This window comes from Indicator indicator, chromosome 7, assembly GCF_027791375.1.
Source record: "Indicator indicator isolate 239-I01 chromosome 7, UM_Iind_1.1, whole genome shotgun sequence".
Classification (NCBI taxonomy): Eukaryota; Metazoa; Chordata; class Aves; order Piciformes; family Indicatoridae; genus Indicator; species Indicator indicator.
Window position 1 is genome coordinate 6,915,312 of NC_072016.1, and position 18,458 is coordinate 6,933,769.

Below are 18,458 nucleotides of genomic sequence, written 5' to 3' on the forward strand. Positions count from 1 at the left end.
GAAGAATTCAAAAGCAAACCTCTCAACCTTTAACTCTATCCTTGCTTATCGTATGAGGGCGAGGCTTGAATTAGCCCTTGCCTAAACATCCCATTTAGGAATGTGTGGATTAGTTTCTTCTTTAAAAAGCAAAACCAAAACCAAAACCAACAACAACAAAAACACCACCAAAACCAAACAAAACCCAAACCACTTTTACAAGTGGAAAAAATCCCAGAGAGGCTGCAGGGTAATGTTTTTCATTAACCGGAACGCACATTTTCAGAAGTAAAACTGCACGCTTTTTTCTAGCAATAATTAGCAAATCATTGTATATAATTTTTTTTTTAAATTACTCCCCAGATAATGACTTTTCTGTTGCTTTACACCAATGAATATTGCCAACCTGTTTGTTTTTAAGAACAAAGAGAGAAGTCCAAAGCCTATTGCTGCAAGCCATATTTCCAATCCCTATCTTCTGTGGAGTTTTGAACTATAAAAAAGAAAATCTTTTCCTAAAACTTAATATAGAAAAATTAGCATGACCAAAACAGTTTCAAACCCCAATCTTCAAATAAAAGTGCAAAAAATGAATTTGAAACTCCAAATGAAGTAACATTTGTTTTAGTAAACAGCAATTTGTACAGATAAGGTTATTTACACGACAGCTCGTATTTGACAAGATGGGTCCAAAAATTAAGGAAAGTAAAACTGAATAAACAAGGGTATCTGTATATTTAAAAATCAGTTTGTTTTGTTACTCCACCTAATACTAGATCAGCACAATGCAACCACCATTTTAAGGAAGTCTTTCAAAGTTTGAATGAGCCAGTGTACTTCATTACAAGAGATAAAAGTTTCTTCTTCCCTGCAGTGAATACAGGTAATTTCAGAAGCTGTGGCTTATAATTATTCACTGCTGAAAGGCTTTTAAAAGGTCCATATTGAAAACAGTGACCCCCAGCTTCGTCTCAGAATGAACGGAGGTAAAAATTCTCATTTTGCTGGAATGCTAGTTGATAACTGTTAGGCAAAAACATGCATTTCTTCATTACAGTGCAGTCTGCAGGTTCATTTAAATAACAATATCACCCAGCATAAAAGTCACAAAAGAATTATCTGGCAATTTCAATATGTTGAAATGTATTATTAGTGCTAACAATGGGCACCTCGAGTAAATAAATGAATGTCTTTTATTGGCAGCATTACTTCTGATTGTTTAGCTTTATGGGATATCAAACTTTACAATTCAACATCTTGGTCAAGCGTGTTTGCCTGGGTAACTTTTGAACTAGAATTGACATTTGAAAATGTCTCTCTAATTTCCTCTTCCTTCCCTTCCTGTTCCCAAGAAAGAAACAAACAAACAGAAAATCCCACATTACCCAAGCACAGAGAGCAGCAGCATTTTGTCCTTTTGTAAAATATTTAATCAGCCTCCTCTGTATTGTCATTATTTTTCATGCAAAAATAAACCCCAAATCTGGAAATTAGATTTTTTTTTTTTTTTTGCTAAAGGTATCAAACCAGTATTTATGAATTATATCAACAGTATACAAAATGCCTCGACAGTCTTTTCTGATCTGCAAATCCCACAGATTTCACTGAGAAATTTAACATTTTAGAATCTTATTATTCCAGGAATACCAACTTTGTCTCAAGAGATTACAACCCAATTCATTACCACTGAGGTACACATTACAGCACAAGAGGCAGTCTCTGAGCTTGATATGGTGTCCAAAACTACACAATGCCTGCAAGTACTCTCAGAAAGTGTTCTCGCTGCATGTCTTCAAATGTGCTGGTTATCAGAGATCTCACTGCACCTGATTTTGCAAGGTCTTTTCCCTTAGCTGCCTTTTAGACACACTGTCCTCCTCTGCCGTGCCAAGCCTTTGGTCACTTCCCCTATAGCAGAGCTGATACCACAGAACGGTTGGCTTGGTGGATCAGCTTAAATTGTCAGCAAAGGTTAAGTTTGATTTAAGTCTCTGATCTCTGCACTGAAAAGGCTGAAGCACAGCCCCCTACATTCGATTTTGTCAGGTATACTGTAGGGTTGGTACCCTTAGGTGGATGGATGGCACAGACAGCAAAGAGATGGTAATGCCTTACACACCATGGCTAGATTCCTTGGAACACATCTGTCAGTACCTTACATCTACTGAGTTTTTAGTCACTTCTTCACATCCAAGATATTCACTTAAGAGGATACCACCGCCCCTCCCAAAAAAAAAAAAAAAAAAACCAAACCAAAAGAATGGCAGGCTCAGTTGAAGCTAAAGAAAGAAAAAACTTTTCTCCAAAGTCAATGTACACAACCAAGTTGTGCAGCATGTTTACAAACGTATTGATATCATTAACACAAAGATTTTCCTAGAAATGGATGGAGACTGCTAAGATATGCTAAACCAGACAGCAGCTTTAAAACACAAATATACTAAAATGTACCAGTGTGGCAAGGATGCAGTTTGTATATCAAGAAGACAAAACATGCTTTTTCTCTAACATATCTGCAGGGAAAGAGAAATACCGTTCTGTTTAACATTAGCTATATTGCTTCCATGTCAATGCATGGCTTGGCACTGTACCAACCTCAAATGATTGCAGAGTTTATAATGACTGACAAGACAGAGGCCAGTTTTGTAAGTAAGACAGCATATTCAGATACCTGAAAGTTCAGTTCTACATGTTGTAAAACATTCTCTGCAACACTTTTGGTAAGTTACAGTCTGTGCATCCAGAGCATGCAGCAGAGACAACACTACTCCTTTCTCCCATTCTTTGTCTTGACAACCAAGATTACTAATTCATCAGTGCAGAGGATGCCTCTTAATTTGTGTTTATATGATAATTTGGACAACATGGCCCTAATTTCAGATGGAGACTGTATGCACCACTGTTCTAAATAAAGCCTTGTTAGATTTTTTCCAAGTGCACAAGAGCCAAATTACAGTAATTCATTTAAACAAATTGAAGAAGGACTTGTATATAGGGAAGATATAAAGGGACTGAACATGTGGTTAGTAAGGGGGAGTTTCTTATGCTGTTAACCCAGTTCCAAGGTGACTACTGGGAACCTTCTTTACTCAGTAAAGCCCTTAATTATGAAGAGAGTCTACACTGAACTGGTGAAGATAAAAACAGTGAACAAATGTCATAGTTAAATTACCTTTGTTTTCATAATCGGCTCATTTGAAATGTCTAATAGTGAAGTCTACAGCTCAGAACCACTGAATCAGAAGCACTACATTGTTTTTGTACATTAGGTCAATGCCATCAACATTCTGTAGCTAAAAATGCATGTCCATCTGTGAAAGTATTTATAAACATTACACAAATGCTGCAAGGAGTAGACAGCAGTGAATAGTAGTAGCCTGTGACGCTGCAAGGTGATACTGAAAACCCAAAATGTGATTTGGCACTTTGAAATGCTGGCACTAAATATGGCTGAGTGATATGTTTCTACTGATTACATTCTGTGCGTGTGTGATCTCATCCTCAGGTCTAAAGCCAAATAAGGAGGAGCTGCAGAAACATGTGAAAAAGAAATACTAAATAGTAGGCCATTCTCCTACCCCCCTACTATGTGTCACAGAGACCACATTAGCAATGGAAATTCTGCTGCAGGCAGCCAAAAAATTCGAAGAGAAGAAGAGTCCAAGCAGCAAGAGACCTGTGAAGCCCAAGAATATCCTACAGCCAGGCTTATAGCTTGTCTTAGATTCCCTTTATGGACAGGTCTGATTGACCATGCTATTTTTTTTTCTTTTCTTTCTTAAAATGTAACCCTAAAAATGGTTCTTTGCTAATGGGTTGATATAATGTGCAAACTGCTAGACAGTCCCACACTAGAGACCACAATCATAAAACTAGTGCCAAGTATTCTGATAAAGTATTAACTTAGTGTTCTGACCAGTTATGAATGGAAGCTTTCTCAGTTATTACAACAATCATGTCAAAATTAGAGCTCAAGGAATTTACCCAGGCTCCGTCCAAGGAATATGACACAGGAATGCAATTCACATATGGCAAAGATTTAATGTATGTGATGACTGCTAGGCAAATGATGTTTTTATTGTCTGAGAAACAATGGCATATTCAAATCTGGTGTAAGCAAGGAGTGAATAATGATGTTAGATCATTGCACCATGAGGGAAACAGAAGAAAAATTTGTTGCAAATTTTGTCTCTCTGTGAAGGAAGTAAAATGATACAGAGGACAGACAGACCATCAGGAATCCAATTGCTTTGGGGAAGAGGGGGGCTGGCATTTTTTTATTGCCAGCAATTTTCTAATGAACTGTTGACAATCACAGATGTTCTCACACCTCACACAGCTGGGGTTCTCAAAAATACACCATGTGGCTAAGCATCAAATTTTAACTGACTTTTACCTGCCTTTGCAGCTCTGACTACTGAGAGTAAACCAGTATGGTTTACATTTCTGCTGTTAGTAGTTGCTAGCTAAATTTAAGTTTTCACACAGTAATGGTGGCTTGCCTATGCCCTCCTGTACAGGTAACCAACGTAGCTTAAAACCAGGAGTAAACAACAAACTGAAAGGCACTTTGTAAATAGCAACAATTAAGGCAAGCAAATTTACTAGTTAGAAAGAAATACACTATCTTTTACTTAGCTCTTTAGAAGCACCATTACAATTTGCACAAAATCACCAGATTTCCACAGCCCTCTCCCTTTTTTTGATCACCAAAAAAGCCAATTAAAGATGGATTTGTAACCAATCCCCAAGCTATGTAACAGCTATGTCACAGCAGCAGCTATATCACACACAGTACAAGATCTAAGGTAAAAAATAAACACTAGGAATTAAAAACACAGACCAGCTTTCAGACAATCATTACTTCTCTGGGTTATAGGGATCCTCTGGTCTTTGTGGCAGAAACAAGAGCATTTACTGAGAAAGCTACTAAAACAGGATGCACAAGGATCTTTGTACTCACTGCTCTGGTGTGATTCCCTGAGACAAATTTAATTTGGAATTGTCCTGGATTACATGGGAAGCCAAGCTACATGAGTTTAAGAAATCAACTGGAGACTGTTGCTGTTACCTAGTTCTATCTTCTAATTGAAGAGGGGGATAACTGCCATACATCACAAGTGGTGTTCCCTAGGGCTCACTATTGGGGCCAGTTCTCTTTAATATCATTGTCCATGATTTGGATGAGGGGATTGCGTGCACTCTCAGTAAGTCTGCAGATGACAGGAAATTGGGTGGAATTGCTGATCTGACTGAAGGTAGGAAGGATCTGCAGAGGGATCTAGACAGGCTGGATTGATAAGCCAAGTGCTGGGTGCTTCACCTGGGTCACAACAACCACATGCCATGGTACAGACTTGGGGCAGAGTGGCTGGAAAGCTGCCTGGCAGAGAAAAACCTGGGGGTGTTGATTGACAGCTGGCTGAACACTAACCAGCAAAGGCCAACAGTGTCCTGGCCTGTATCAGGAACAGTGTGGCCAGCAGGAGTTGGGAAGTGATTGCGATCCTGTACTTGGCACCGATGAGGCTGCACCTTCAATACTGTGCTCAGTTTTGGGCCACTCACTACAAGAAGGACCTTGAGTTGTTGAAGCGAGTCCAGAGAAGAGCCACAAAGCTGGTGAAGGATCTAGAGAACAAGTCTTATGAAGAGCAGCTAAGGGAACTGGGGTGGTTTAGTCTGGAGAAGAGAAGGGTAAGGGGAGACCTTACTGCTCTCTACAGTTCCCTGAAAGGAGGTTGTAGTGAGGTGGGTGTTGGTTTCTGACAGCAAAAGAGGAAACGGCCTCAAGTTGCACCAGGGTAGGTTTAGATTGGGTATTAGGAAAAATTTCTTTGCTGAAAGAGTGGTCAGGCACTGGAATAGGCTGCTCAGGGAGGTGGTGAATCTCTGTCCTTGGAGGTGTTAAAAAATTGTGTAGACATGGCACCATTCTGTCTTTTTAAGACCCAGCAAAATGGCTCATGTTCTGCACGTGCTTATTTTTAAATGATATATATTTGATAGTTTGACTTAGTTGTAATCGTCTAATACAGAAGTGATGTGCTGATAATGACAACAGAACTACCTGAATACCTTTCATTTACAGATTTTAAATTTGAGATCTCCTAACACTTAGTGAGAATTGTCACCTTCACTTCAAAAAAAAAAAAAAAAAAAAAAGGAAAAAAAATAGCACAAAACATATTTCATATAGTGAGGAGAGAGGAAAAAAAAAAAGTTAAAAATTCAACCAGATAACATATTCCAGTCTGGTGTTTTATTGCTAGATGGCACAATCCTGTTCTCTGATGTCAATTAATGCATATAAAACCAAACCAAACCAAACCAAAATAAAATGAAACAAAACAAAACAAAACAAAACAAAAAACACAAAGTAAACTGGTATTTTAGAACAGGGGTTTGCACATGTCACAGTCCTGGTAACAATTCTTCTCAAGACCTCTATTATGTATTCCAAATGTATATTACTCTTAATCCTTCAGATTAAACTACAGCAGACTGTCACACCGTGGGTCCTCCTTTATAGAAAAAACTGCACCTGCGTCCTCCTTAGACAAACAGGACCACAAGACACAAGGGCTGCTGGCCCAGGACTTTAAGATAGCAAGATTCCTCAGGAGATTCCCCCACCTCATTAGCAGTCTATGGTGCTTCACTCTTCATGGGCATGGGAAGACCTGTAGCACCCAAGCTTTCGTATTTCTTTTGCAGTCTCCTTATGCGTTCGCAGTGCATGGGAACACATGTAAAAATAGGTACAGCTATTTTTATGTCACTGATGGACTGTGTTGTGGTACTCTGCAGGCTTAGGCTTGATTTCTCCAAGATGGGACTGCACTCCTAACTCATTGAATCATGGTTTCTCCTCCTCCTGTGCAGAAAGCCTCTCTTTCATTCTGTGGTTTATTTCAGAAAGGAAGCAATGTATCTTAGGAGAGCTTGCCTTGCTTGTTCTCCCCTGCTCAGTCTCCCTCCCCATTCTCCAAAACTTTGTATTTTAAAGGATTGTGCTGGAACAACTGGCCTTTTGTTCTACCTCAGGGGATGCTTATTGTTGCAGACCCCAAGCCTGTGTCAAGAATCCAGAATGAATGGGATTTCAAAAGCTGCTCCCATCCTATTGTGCTATGAAGCATCTTTTGAAAAGGAGCCAGCCTGTCATTTTTCACTGGTAGTACCTTCTCCCTTCCCAGGAAATCTCAATCCAAAATGGAAATAAAACAACAATGAGGAAAGTAAGTTAGACCAATATTCAAAACGGGAATTCCAGTCAGGTATAAAAACACAGTGCACCTATGATTTCAAGAGGAATTTGTAAATTTTACAGAGGTCTGATGTAATCCAGCATCACTGTATACATTGCTGTTCCTTCAGCACAGTTTGATAGATATGGCAAACACAATGAAATATACTCTTGATTGCAAAACAATTTTTTTTGGTGGAAAAAATCTCCAGCAAGACTTTCCTCAGATACCCCTAATGCAAAAATTTCTCTGTCTCTTTCTCTGTCACATAGTTCCTTCCTTTTTCTCACCACCTCATAAAAAGTAAATTGTCTTCTGAAAAAGCAAGTAAAATTTTTAAGGCATTTTTTTTGAGTCATGTGATGTTTGGCTCTGTTCCAACTCTTATGTAGGAAATCCAGATAAAATCTAAATAGCAAGGCCATTTTTGTTGAAGAGAAGCTACTGTGTAGATGAAGCATCTTCTCTCCTAAATGAAATAATTCAATTGTAAACGACCAAAAACTCTATTCTACCAAGTTACCCAGTTCACTGAAATATTGAAAAGCTACTGAGACTACCTCCATGCAAGCCTCTAACTCATAATCACTTATTTATCTTATGGTCTGGTGTGAGGTCCAGCCAAAGATTTTTCTAATCAACCTTCTGAGTGGCCACCAAAACCAGGACTCGCCATGGAGACACAGATGGACTGAAAGCACTGAGACATGCGACAACAGATTACCCTGGACTGACTGAAGCTGTATCCTGCTGGACTCCCGGAGATTATTGCCTTCACTGGAGAAGTGGATGAATGGGAATGGATCTACTTGGGAACAGCTGCAGCTTACAGACCAGAGTTATACTGTAAATTAAACCAAAGTCAAGCTACATAAATATAATGCATTATAAACAGTGGTGGAGGAACCAATGCACATCCCATTTGGCTATCTCCACAGTGGTTGTATTAACACCCCAAAGAAAGGCAGCATGTACAGCCATGAGCAGAAATTGCTTCAACCATTCCAGCTTGTTAAATGTGCCTGTAAACTCCAGGAATAATGCATGAATAAACCTAGTTTCCTTTGTGAATTGAGCTGGGACACAGGGGGGAAAAGAAAAAGCCTATTTCAAAGGAAAAAAAATAATTAGAAGTTGAAACAGGCACAGATTAGAATTACATTGAGTTCTAAATATGAGCAAGTACTCATCCCAAAGACTACAAATGCTGTATTGTCACTGTTTTCACAGGGGTGGTTTGGAGACATGGAAATTACCAGTGGGACAATCAGGACTGCAGCAAGGGTCCAGCTCACAGATTAGCTTGAAGCTTTGAAGGATAACCTGCACCTGCCCTTCAAATTGGGCCTAGCAACAACTGGAGAAGATGTGTCAGATCAGGTTAGAACACTGATTTGTGTAACAGGGTTGGGGCAAGGGGGAGGTGAGGGGCAGCAACAGGTCTTATAAGGAGTGGCTGAAGGAGCTGGGGTTGTTAAGTCTGGAGAAAAGGAGGCTAAGGGGAGAATTTACCACTCTCTACAACCATCTGAAAGTAGGTTGTAGTGAGGTGCGTGTTGGTCTCCCTACTAACAAGTGGTAGGACGAGAGGAAATGGCCTCAAGTTGCACCAGGGGAAAGTTAGACAGAGTATTAGAAGGAATTTCTTGGGTGAAAGGGCTATCAAACACTGAAATAGGCTTCTTGGGTAGGTGGTTGAATCCCCATCACTGGAGGTGTTTAAAAGATGCAGGGATGTGGTGATAATGGACATGTTTTAGCATCAGACTCGGCAGAATTGGGTAATGGCTGGACTTGATGATATTAGAGGTCTCCTCCAATCAAAATAATTCTGTAATTCTATGTTTGGCATCTTAAAGTTAACTAAATCTAGACCCCTGGAAAACATGTAGCATCTGTGACATATAGGTGGAATTTAAGCTCCTCTATTTAAGACGGAGAATTGCAGCTTTGGCAGAAGAGGTGGAAAGCAGTCCCTGCACAGCCTCTCATTAACCTGGCTCCTATGCTTAGTTCACATTTATGAATCTCACACTTGGAAGCAGGACTCTAATAGGCAGGAGTGGCAAATTTCCTCTGCACAACCATGGCATTTGCCCACAGTTAATCAACGGTGAATGGTCAACAGAAAAAAACTTTTGAAAGCAGTGTCTGTAATGCACACTTAAACATATTGACATACATAAAATGTTTTCCTAGTGGCATATTTCATGGACTTGAGAAAACTTCTGAATTTATGGAATTCACAAATTTATGACTTTGCTAGTGGTGAAGTGTCACTAGAAATGTTATACAATTAGGACCAAACAGGAGAAAAAAAAAGACTTAAAGTTCAAACTATCCATGAAATCACAAGTGCTTGCTTTACTGAGACTGTGGATCTGTATTTACTCTGATGTCAGAACCATATAACTCAACCCATTCAAAGAGTTAAAGAACAAATAATAACTAGTTAAATGCTATGCAACAGTCTAAACATACTATCATTAAATTAAAAAAAAGAGTCCTCCTAGAACATTAAAACTGCCCAATAAATGAAAAGACTAATAATTGATAATAGTGAGATGTGACACTTCATAACCTGTACAGGAAAGCAGCAACTGAGAACTAGGGAAAACCACTGGAAGCAGAATTTAATTTGTAGTGTAATATTATCATGGTCAATCACAGTCTAGAAAACCACAGACAGATAATAATGGTAAGGTTCTTGAAAACATGAAGGGAAGGAACTTCTGAACTGTGATTGAAACTTAAATTCTGAAAGTACCAGACAGAGTTATGGTACTGCAGGAGCATGTTCTCTAAGAACTGTGTCACATCACATATGACACTCATGAACTTCCAAGCTAGTGCTTCCTTTTTTAACCTTAATGTTCTCACATGGTTAAACACTCCCAGCCACATGGAAAGAGAGAGGGGGAAGGGGTGGGAGAATCCAAACACCAGCCCTACTCATTGGTAGTGTTGTTTTTCCCACAGTTAATTTCCCTGATTTCACTGCCACTGAGCAGTGAGAACAAGCCCAGCCAACCACAGCAAATATTAAGTTCTGAATGTGAATATATTCTTTAGTGAGGGACAGGTTGGAAAGAGTATGGGTCAAATCTAGCTGAAGTGGAACTGCTAAGAGACCAGTGGTTTAAGAACCACCTCCAGCTTTTGATGGCCAGAGTCCTCTGCTAGTATTTGTAGCAGTTCAGAAAAAGAAAACCAGAACAGTAGAGATTACAGTGGACCTCTCAAGTTTGCTCTGCTCAGAAGTGATGAAAGCAGGACAACAGCTCCAGGCTAGGAGGTCTGCAGTTTTTGCATCCACAGAACAGCACTCTGAGCTCTCTCTCTGCTGAGTAGACTCTGCACAACCCAAAGGTGGTCAGACTGAAGGACTCACTGATGAGCTGCATTCACAAGTTGTAGAGTGCTAATACTTAGTCTCCAAAAGAACCTTTTTCTGGCATGGCTATGCTAGCTAGGAACAAGAAAGAAAAAAAACTACACCAAACCCTGCCAACATTATTTTTCCAGCAAAGCCTCCAGAGTAGTGATGGAAACATGCTATTGTTGACTCAGCTCATGTCCTTCAGAGAAGCAGTGTAGCTTTGCCAGGGATAACAGACCACTGGCATCAGTACCAAGTTTGACACTGACCTTGACTGGGACTGGTGCCAACTACAGTGAGTTAAACATCTTCTCAAACAAAATATGGCAACAGATTCACCAAAGATTTCCTGTGAGTGAGATATACTACTAGGAAAAAACTCCTCAGGCAAGCATGCAATATATGTGCATTCAGTGAAATGCCAACACCAGAATGGCTACTGGATTGGAGAGGGAGTGCTGTTGAGCCCAGATTGGAATGGGGGTGACACAGCTTAAGAAACAGTCTGCTGATTAAAGAAGGGGCACTGTCAGCTCGACAACAAGGTAGTTGGAAACAATCGTTGACTCCCTTTATCTAGGTCTGTATGTCAACACACAACAAAGCCACTGTGGTTTTGACAATGGCCATCAATTTATGGGCCTGCTACAATATTTGTGTCATCACCTTCCATTGAGACACTGAAATAATTCATATTTATTTTTGGAATGACTCACAGCAGCAGGATACACAGGTAGTAATAACATTAGAATTAGGACAAGGTAGTGCCATCAATGGCTCTTAAGATGGTATTACTAGGACAAAATAAAAATCCCATTAAAAGGAGAACATGCTCCCCACTGAGCACGAGAAAAGAGTATTTACATACTAAATCTTATTAATAAACACTCCAGTATAGTGAGAAAACAAATAAATATCAGTCTGAAATATTAAAGTATTGTGTCTGATACTGCTGAGCTGGTATTAGCTGTCATAATCAATGGGAATTGTTTACACAGCCTCCATTCCTTCAGTTATGCAAACAGATCCCAAGTAAACACCAGACCAAACACATTGGTGCATGGCCCTGTTCCAGGCTACTCAGAAATGCAAGATAGTTCCAGTCTCAATGACAGCATCACCCCATGGCCAGAGCTTACAAACCTGCCCTGAAATTCCTCACTAAGACATAAAAGTGACACTGAGCAAATAGCTTTCACTCAAAAGGGATTTTTTCCACTCCTCTAAGGACTGTTTTTCTCCCATGGCTCTTTAAGAATTATGTCAGAAAGTTAAAAGATGAGTGTTTTTAATTATTCCTATGGAAAAATCCTACAGTGTTCAGCAAACTGGGGTAGGGATGGATTGGATTTTTACCTAGCACAGCAGAAAAGATTTCTGCAATGGAATCTTAGAGGGTGATTCAAAACCTTACAGAAAGAATACTCACTTTCAGTAATTTTGAATAGAGCTGTGAGAAAAAGCTTCAGAGCTCTGCTGACGCTAGATTTTCTTACTCAAATTCACTATTTCTTTTTAGAGGAGGAAAATGTTTCTTCCAGTTGTCATCATCTAGAAGCTATATTTTTCACATGTCCCATTAAATAAGTTTCTATAATCTCCTTGTTCTTTTCAAAAATATTATTGTAATGTACACATCCAGTTGTTTTATAAACTTTGTCAGCATGGTGGTAGTGCTCATAAAACTAAAGCTGACTTCATTTTATTTTACAGCAAGATAGTTATCAGGGAAATACTGTCTGATTCAGACGAAAGAAAACATGTTTTCTTCATGCATTAGAATGTTATCAGCTTATGATACCTAAACAAACTTTACTAGGATGAAAAAGTTTATTATGCACTCCTAAAATGGACCCATTGCTGAAGCTCCTAATGTTTGTTTGACTTTTTTACAGCTGATGGGCAAGGATACTAAAAGGCAACTATGTGGCTGAAATGGTGTTTCATAGCTTACAGACAAATTTAAGATAAACATTCAAGGCAGACTCTGGAATTTGTATGTGAAATGCAACAGCTACTCATCCTTATAAAATCTATCCAGGGTAACACTGTCACATTTAAATCACATTAATACTATCAATTGGTTCATTTAGTTCATATTTGAGTACAAATGGGTCAGACCAATTTGATCTGCTGTTTACCAAAGACATAGAGCTCATTACTACTGCTAGCAAGCAATTATTAGCATGGTGAAAGTCAGCCTCCCAAGTGGAAATGCAAAAGCATGATAGGGAGGTCTCTAGGATGAGTTTTCATGACACTTGTCTACAGCTGACATCAAAGTTAACATAATGAACTTCACTTAATCATTTAAAAAAAGTTTAGTTGAGAATATGGAGAATTTTAAGCCTTCTGAAAAGGAAGGCCAGTGGAGAAAAGCTTCTTCTCACAGCTCTGTCAGCTCTTTTCATTCAGACCTGTAATATTCTGCTTGAGGATCTAAGTCCATGACCTTCTTAAAGCAAAGTCACTGTGCTAGGCTTTTCTATATAGAAAGTTGACTGAGAAGAGACAACTCTCTTCACAAAACAAAGCATGTCTGAAGTGAGGTTGCAAGCACTACAAGCAAGTGTGTTAACCACCATCTAACTGGCCTCCATCATCCCTTCCTTATCATCCTCACTTTAAAGAGCCTTTTCATAATTTATTGTCTGGAAGGCAAAATATTTAATGCTAATGTATTCAGGAATAGTATGCAGGAGGTTTCTAGGTTCAACACTCCATTTCTTGCCTTATTTGACAAAGTATTTTGACTGTTTAAAAAAAAATTAAGAATTAAAATCCACATTTTAAATCCCTGGGACCAGATATTTGTTTTAATTACGAAGCTGCTGACTAATTTAACCCTGTGTAAGCACTGTATTTAGCTATCATTACACTGAAAAATGCCATTCTTTATTCTAAAAGCTTTGAAGAACTTGTGTTCATTGTATCTGTCATGATAACAGAAATGGATACTTTCTTCATCAAGCAACTTGAAATCTCAGAGCAGTTTCCTCCTATAAGAAAGGTGTTTCTGTCTCCTTTCTGGGATGTATCAAAAAGTGCTTGAATTACTCTTTAGAGAACCTGATGTGGAGCAACACTCTACAGTGCAGCTCCTGAGGTACTGTCACAAACCTAACAGGCCTCTTGAGAAGTAAAGATATCCCTTGTGTCTTGTCTTGTCTGTTTATAAAATGGGTAGGGCATTTTAAACTGTGTTCTCACCTCATGCACTTGTCAGTTAATTTTGGGGAATGAAATTCGTTTCAAAACTTTAATTACACAGATTACAATGAAAGATGCCTTAGAGAGTTAGTTGACTAGCCATTTAACAAAAAAATCCTCTGGTTTCTTTGAGTGCTTCATGATGTGCAGTGGCTAAGAAACATATGCAAAGTTTTAAATTCTCATTATATTAGGGATTATATCACTTGAGGATAGAATTATGAAGAGCACTGTTGATTTTTGATTTTGTTTCTGCAAGAAGTTGTATTTCACTTGGCTGCTAAATATAACTAGCTAAATGCAAGGTCCACCACTTTTACTCTGAATACTTCCTTACTTCTCAAAGAGTCAGTTAAGCCAATGGAACTATTCACAGAACAAGGATATTGGAATTCAGCCTCTAAATCAGTCTGCTAAGTGGTTAAGTTGTGCTTACTTAGGAAATGGTTAGAAAGTAATTCCAGGTTATAGCACAAATATAGAGCAAAAGCTCTACAGTTATAGCATAAAGCTATAGCATATAGCATAAAGCTCCACAAGTTATAGCATAAATAGAGCAAAAGCTCCACAGCCAGACAAAAAATCTTGGATCACTCCAGGAATTAGGGGAAGTTAAGTTGTAGTTTCACTCTAATTTTTAAGAAGAGTTTTGGGCTATATATTATAGAGCTGCATTACATCTATCCTTCACCAAAAGAAAGCTGCATTAGCCACAGTAAAAATTTTATATTTAAGATCTTAAATCTTGCAGAAATTAGAAGCACAGCACCTTCAGCTTCTAATTCATTAAGTATTTGTCTCTTAAAAACAGGCCACATTCCTCCTGAAGGACAAAAGCTGGACATGCTTTTAACTTGCAAAGAGTAAAAGACACTTCCTGTAGTTACTTAGAACAAAATTTAGCAGAAAAGGTCTTTGAGAGCAGAGCAGTTCTGGAAACATCTTGGCACTGGGTTAGTGTTAAGAAAAGGTGAGAAGAATGTGAACCAAACTACAGGTGCCAGGAGAAAAAACACTTGATCCTATGCATGTTAAATGGGTCTGCAAAGGCCTTTGAGAACCATGTACTAGAGAATTAAGGGGGCCTCAAACCTTCCCATTGAGATATCTCAAATTTCACACTGTAAGAACCTGCCATTACATAACATAACCAGACCCCAATATCACTTCACAGTGCATCCTGATGCTGATTCCATGTCATGCTCTAGACTTTACTAGAGAAAAAATGGCATTTGAAACCAACACTCAAGGGTAGCCTTAAGCTTTTTAACTATCATGAGCTACAAGACCTTAAGTGGTTCCACAGTTTCCTCTCCAAGGCAATAACATAACATCTCCCAAAGGCTTCTGGCATTGAATGGAAAAGAGCGTGTGAGCCTTTCTGGCCAGTGTTCAGCATGGCAAGAAGGACAGCAGGGCACACTCAAATCCTGGGGAGGTGCAGAATCCACCTCGTAATAAATGAATTAACTAACTTCCTATAAAACTCAACAGGTACAGGAAGATTCTAAGCAGCTTCCTTGATGGTAAAAGCTTTCAGAGTGAAAAGAGGGCTATGAAAAGGAAATACACTACAGACTGCTATATGTGGCTAGAAATACATTCATCTGTTCAGGAGAAGTCTCAGAAATAATGAACTGCTTAGAAAAGTTGCAACATTTAGGACCTAGAGATCACTGCCCAGTCTCAAAACATCGCCTGGACAATAAGCATCTAACCTCAAACTGTGGATTATGTGGTTGTGGGTCACCAGCTGTCCACAAGAACAGCTGGGGAACTTGGATCAAGTTGCCTTCACTGTATTAAAATACTGCAGCAACGGGCTAGTTTTCTCTGCAAGTGTGATACAGAAGAATACAAAGCCACATTCTCCAAAGTTACCTCTAGCTTTGTGGGAAGGATAGCTGTGCTGTACCAGATGCACATCAGAAACTGTTTTGGAGTCACTATTCAACCTATTGATACCCCAAGACACCAAGTTACGCCATCTACAGCCCGCCAGACAGTAAAGGGGAAGGAAGGGCAGCTAGCAGAGGGGACTCAAGGATGATGGTCTGCACGAAGGCCAACAAAACAGAGGCCTTGCCAGGGAATAAAGCAATTTCCCATCTTCCTTCCACCTGCTTTGTCATTAGCCCTTTCCATTGGTAGCTTTTCATTGCACCTTTTTACATAAACACAATTACCAAGTTAAATCAAAACAGGATGGTAATGAAAATCCCTGGAATGCTTGTAAATGCTGTATGACAGCTTACATTTTATGACATAAGCTAATTCAAACATGCTTATTTTGTTTTTAGAATAGCATTTGAACTCACTGAAATTAAATACTTCATGGATGTCAACAGGCAGAAAATGGGAAACAATCGATCACATCGCCAACCTAAAGGAACATCAGAAGTATCCACCAACACTGACAAAACCAGGTATAAACACAGCTGGCTGGGGTGCAAAACTACTTTTTTTTTGTTCACTCAGAAAAAACCTCTACACTCAGCAGCTGATGGTCTGAGACAAGCATGAAAAGTCAGAGAATAAAGACATGCTGTATTTTCACAGGAAACCCCACCAAAACTGAAAAGGTCATTCTAAAGCTTCCAATTTGTTTCTGACTCTAGGATGTTATTTCACATTGAGTCTTGGTTCTGTACATTAGATCTCAGTAAAGAGGTTCCCAAGAGAACATCACTTCAAGCATCCAAAACAAGCCCTTTTTATGTGTGGCAAAATAAATGCATGAAAACCCCATAAACAATTTTAATTGGTTCTGTTTTTCAAAAACCTCATTTGTATCTCGTATCAGATTTAGGCAATGATTTGTTCGCCACAGATGTTGCTCCAAAATTGGAAGCAGAAGTTCTCTTTATTATGGGTTTTTAATAAGGAAGAGGAAGACTCTTCCCTAGAACTGAATAAGGTAACAAAATTTTACAGAAGTGCATATTATATAAATTATATGTATGGTCATATTACTAGGCAAAGTAGTAATTTTTTGTTGTTTCATAACGCCATAACATTCTGATAAAGATCCTAATTTTGCACACAATCCATTTCAGTTTCCCCATATGGTTCAAATGTAAGGCAAAAGGTCAAAACACAGCCTTAAATATTTAAGCTGGTCAATGACAGTCATACTGTCAATGAATTATCTCAAGTTTACTGTTAAATATGGATAGCCTTTGAGGAAACCTCAAGTACATGTCATGGCTTTTTAATAAGCTATTAAGTTATTAAGCTATGAAATATTTCTGAATTTTAAGCAAGACTAAGGAGTAGAACTCAAGTAAAACAAATTAAAAGGATAATAATTATGCAACATCTTGAGATGTCCCAGACAGTCACACTATGCATATATCAAAAAAATACATTAATAAATGGAACATATTAATAAAAAGCTAAGACTGGCCCTTCAAGACCTCAACACTAATTGGAAAGGTTTTAGACAGCACATCTTGAATAACTTCCATTAACAGTTTTGGTAAGTCACTTTTCAACTATCTAAAACTGGAATAACTTATTCTCAAACCACACAGTTCATCTACTGTATTACCATTTGTGAAAGATCAGTGAAACATCATTAGACAGTTGGAGTAATGAAGCAATTGTCTAATTGCCCCAACTTGAATCTTGTTTCTGATGAACTGAAATGATTAACCGTGAACTGGTTTCTAGATTTTAAGCACCACAGTTCAATTAAAGGCCAACGATTATCATCATCCCTGAGATAATTTACTTTGAACTCTGAAGAATTCTTTCAAAAGGGGTGATGCTTAAGCAGATTTTATTTTCAACAAAGAGCAAGCTTCAGAGCCACGAGGTAGCTGTTATGCCACCATATGTAGAAGGGTAGGAAGCTCATGCAACCCTTTGTGATCTGCTGCATACCATCCTGAAGCACAAAGAGAGATGACTGCAGCAGGAATAACTACCAGGCCTCCCATTTGGCAGCTGACAAGCTGCTTCTGGGTTTTTCAAGTAACAGTCAGTTATCCAAAGTCTTTTTATAAAAGTGTGAGTACTTACATGCACATCTCGAGCCCATGCATCAGGAAGCCAGGCAGCCATTAACAAGAGGATTCTGTGCAGGCAAAAATCCTGCTGAGCTGGGAGATAGCCTCCCAACCCACTAGGTATTGCCCAGGGATGTCTCATGTCAGGGTTTACCCAAACTACTATGTGGATCAGGCCCATACTATGGCAACAATTACCTTGAAGCCTATGACATCCACTCTTTTAATTGGTCCCAGCCAACAAATGATGTCCTATCTGAACATATAGTCATTGAACTATTCCAGAATGAATCACACAATAGAATGTCTTGAGTTGAAACGGACTTTACAAATCATCTAGTTCAAACACCCCTGTCATAGGCAGGGACATCTCATACTAAACCTCATCCAGACTGGTCTTAAACACTTCCAGAGATGCCACAATTTCTCTGGGCAACCCATTGCAGCGTCTTACCACCCTTTGCTGTAAATAATTTCTTCCCAATGTCCAATTTAAATCTACTCTTCTCTAGTTTAAAACCATTGCCCCTTGTCCTGTCACCACATATCCATATAAAAGTCCCTCTCCAGCTTTCCTGTAGGCCCCCTTCAGGTACTGGAAGGCTGGTGTAAGGTCTCCACAGAGCTTTC

The 18,458-nt window shown here is 38.9% G+C and overlaps 1 protein-coding gene across 1 annotated transcript in view; it reads right to left on the minus strand.

The window, feature by feature from the left end:
- Window positions 1–450: 450 nt before the first annotated feature.
- The window catches only part of VTI1A (vesicle transport through interaction with t-SNAREs 1A), a 219,939-nt gene continuing 201,931 nt past the window's right edge, over window positions 451–18,458 (minus strand). Inside the window, exon 9 of the mRNA XM_054382098.1 lies at window positions 451–472. Within this exon, the coding sequence (XP_054238073.1) occupies window positions 451–472 (22 nt within the window). The remainder of the gene's footprint in view (window positions 473–18,458) is intronic.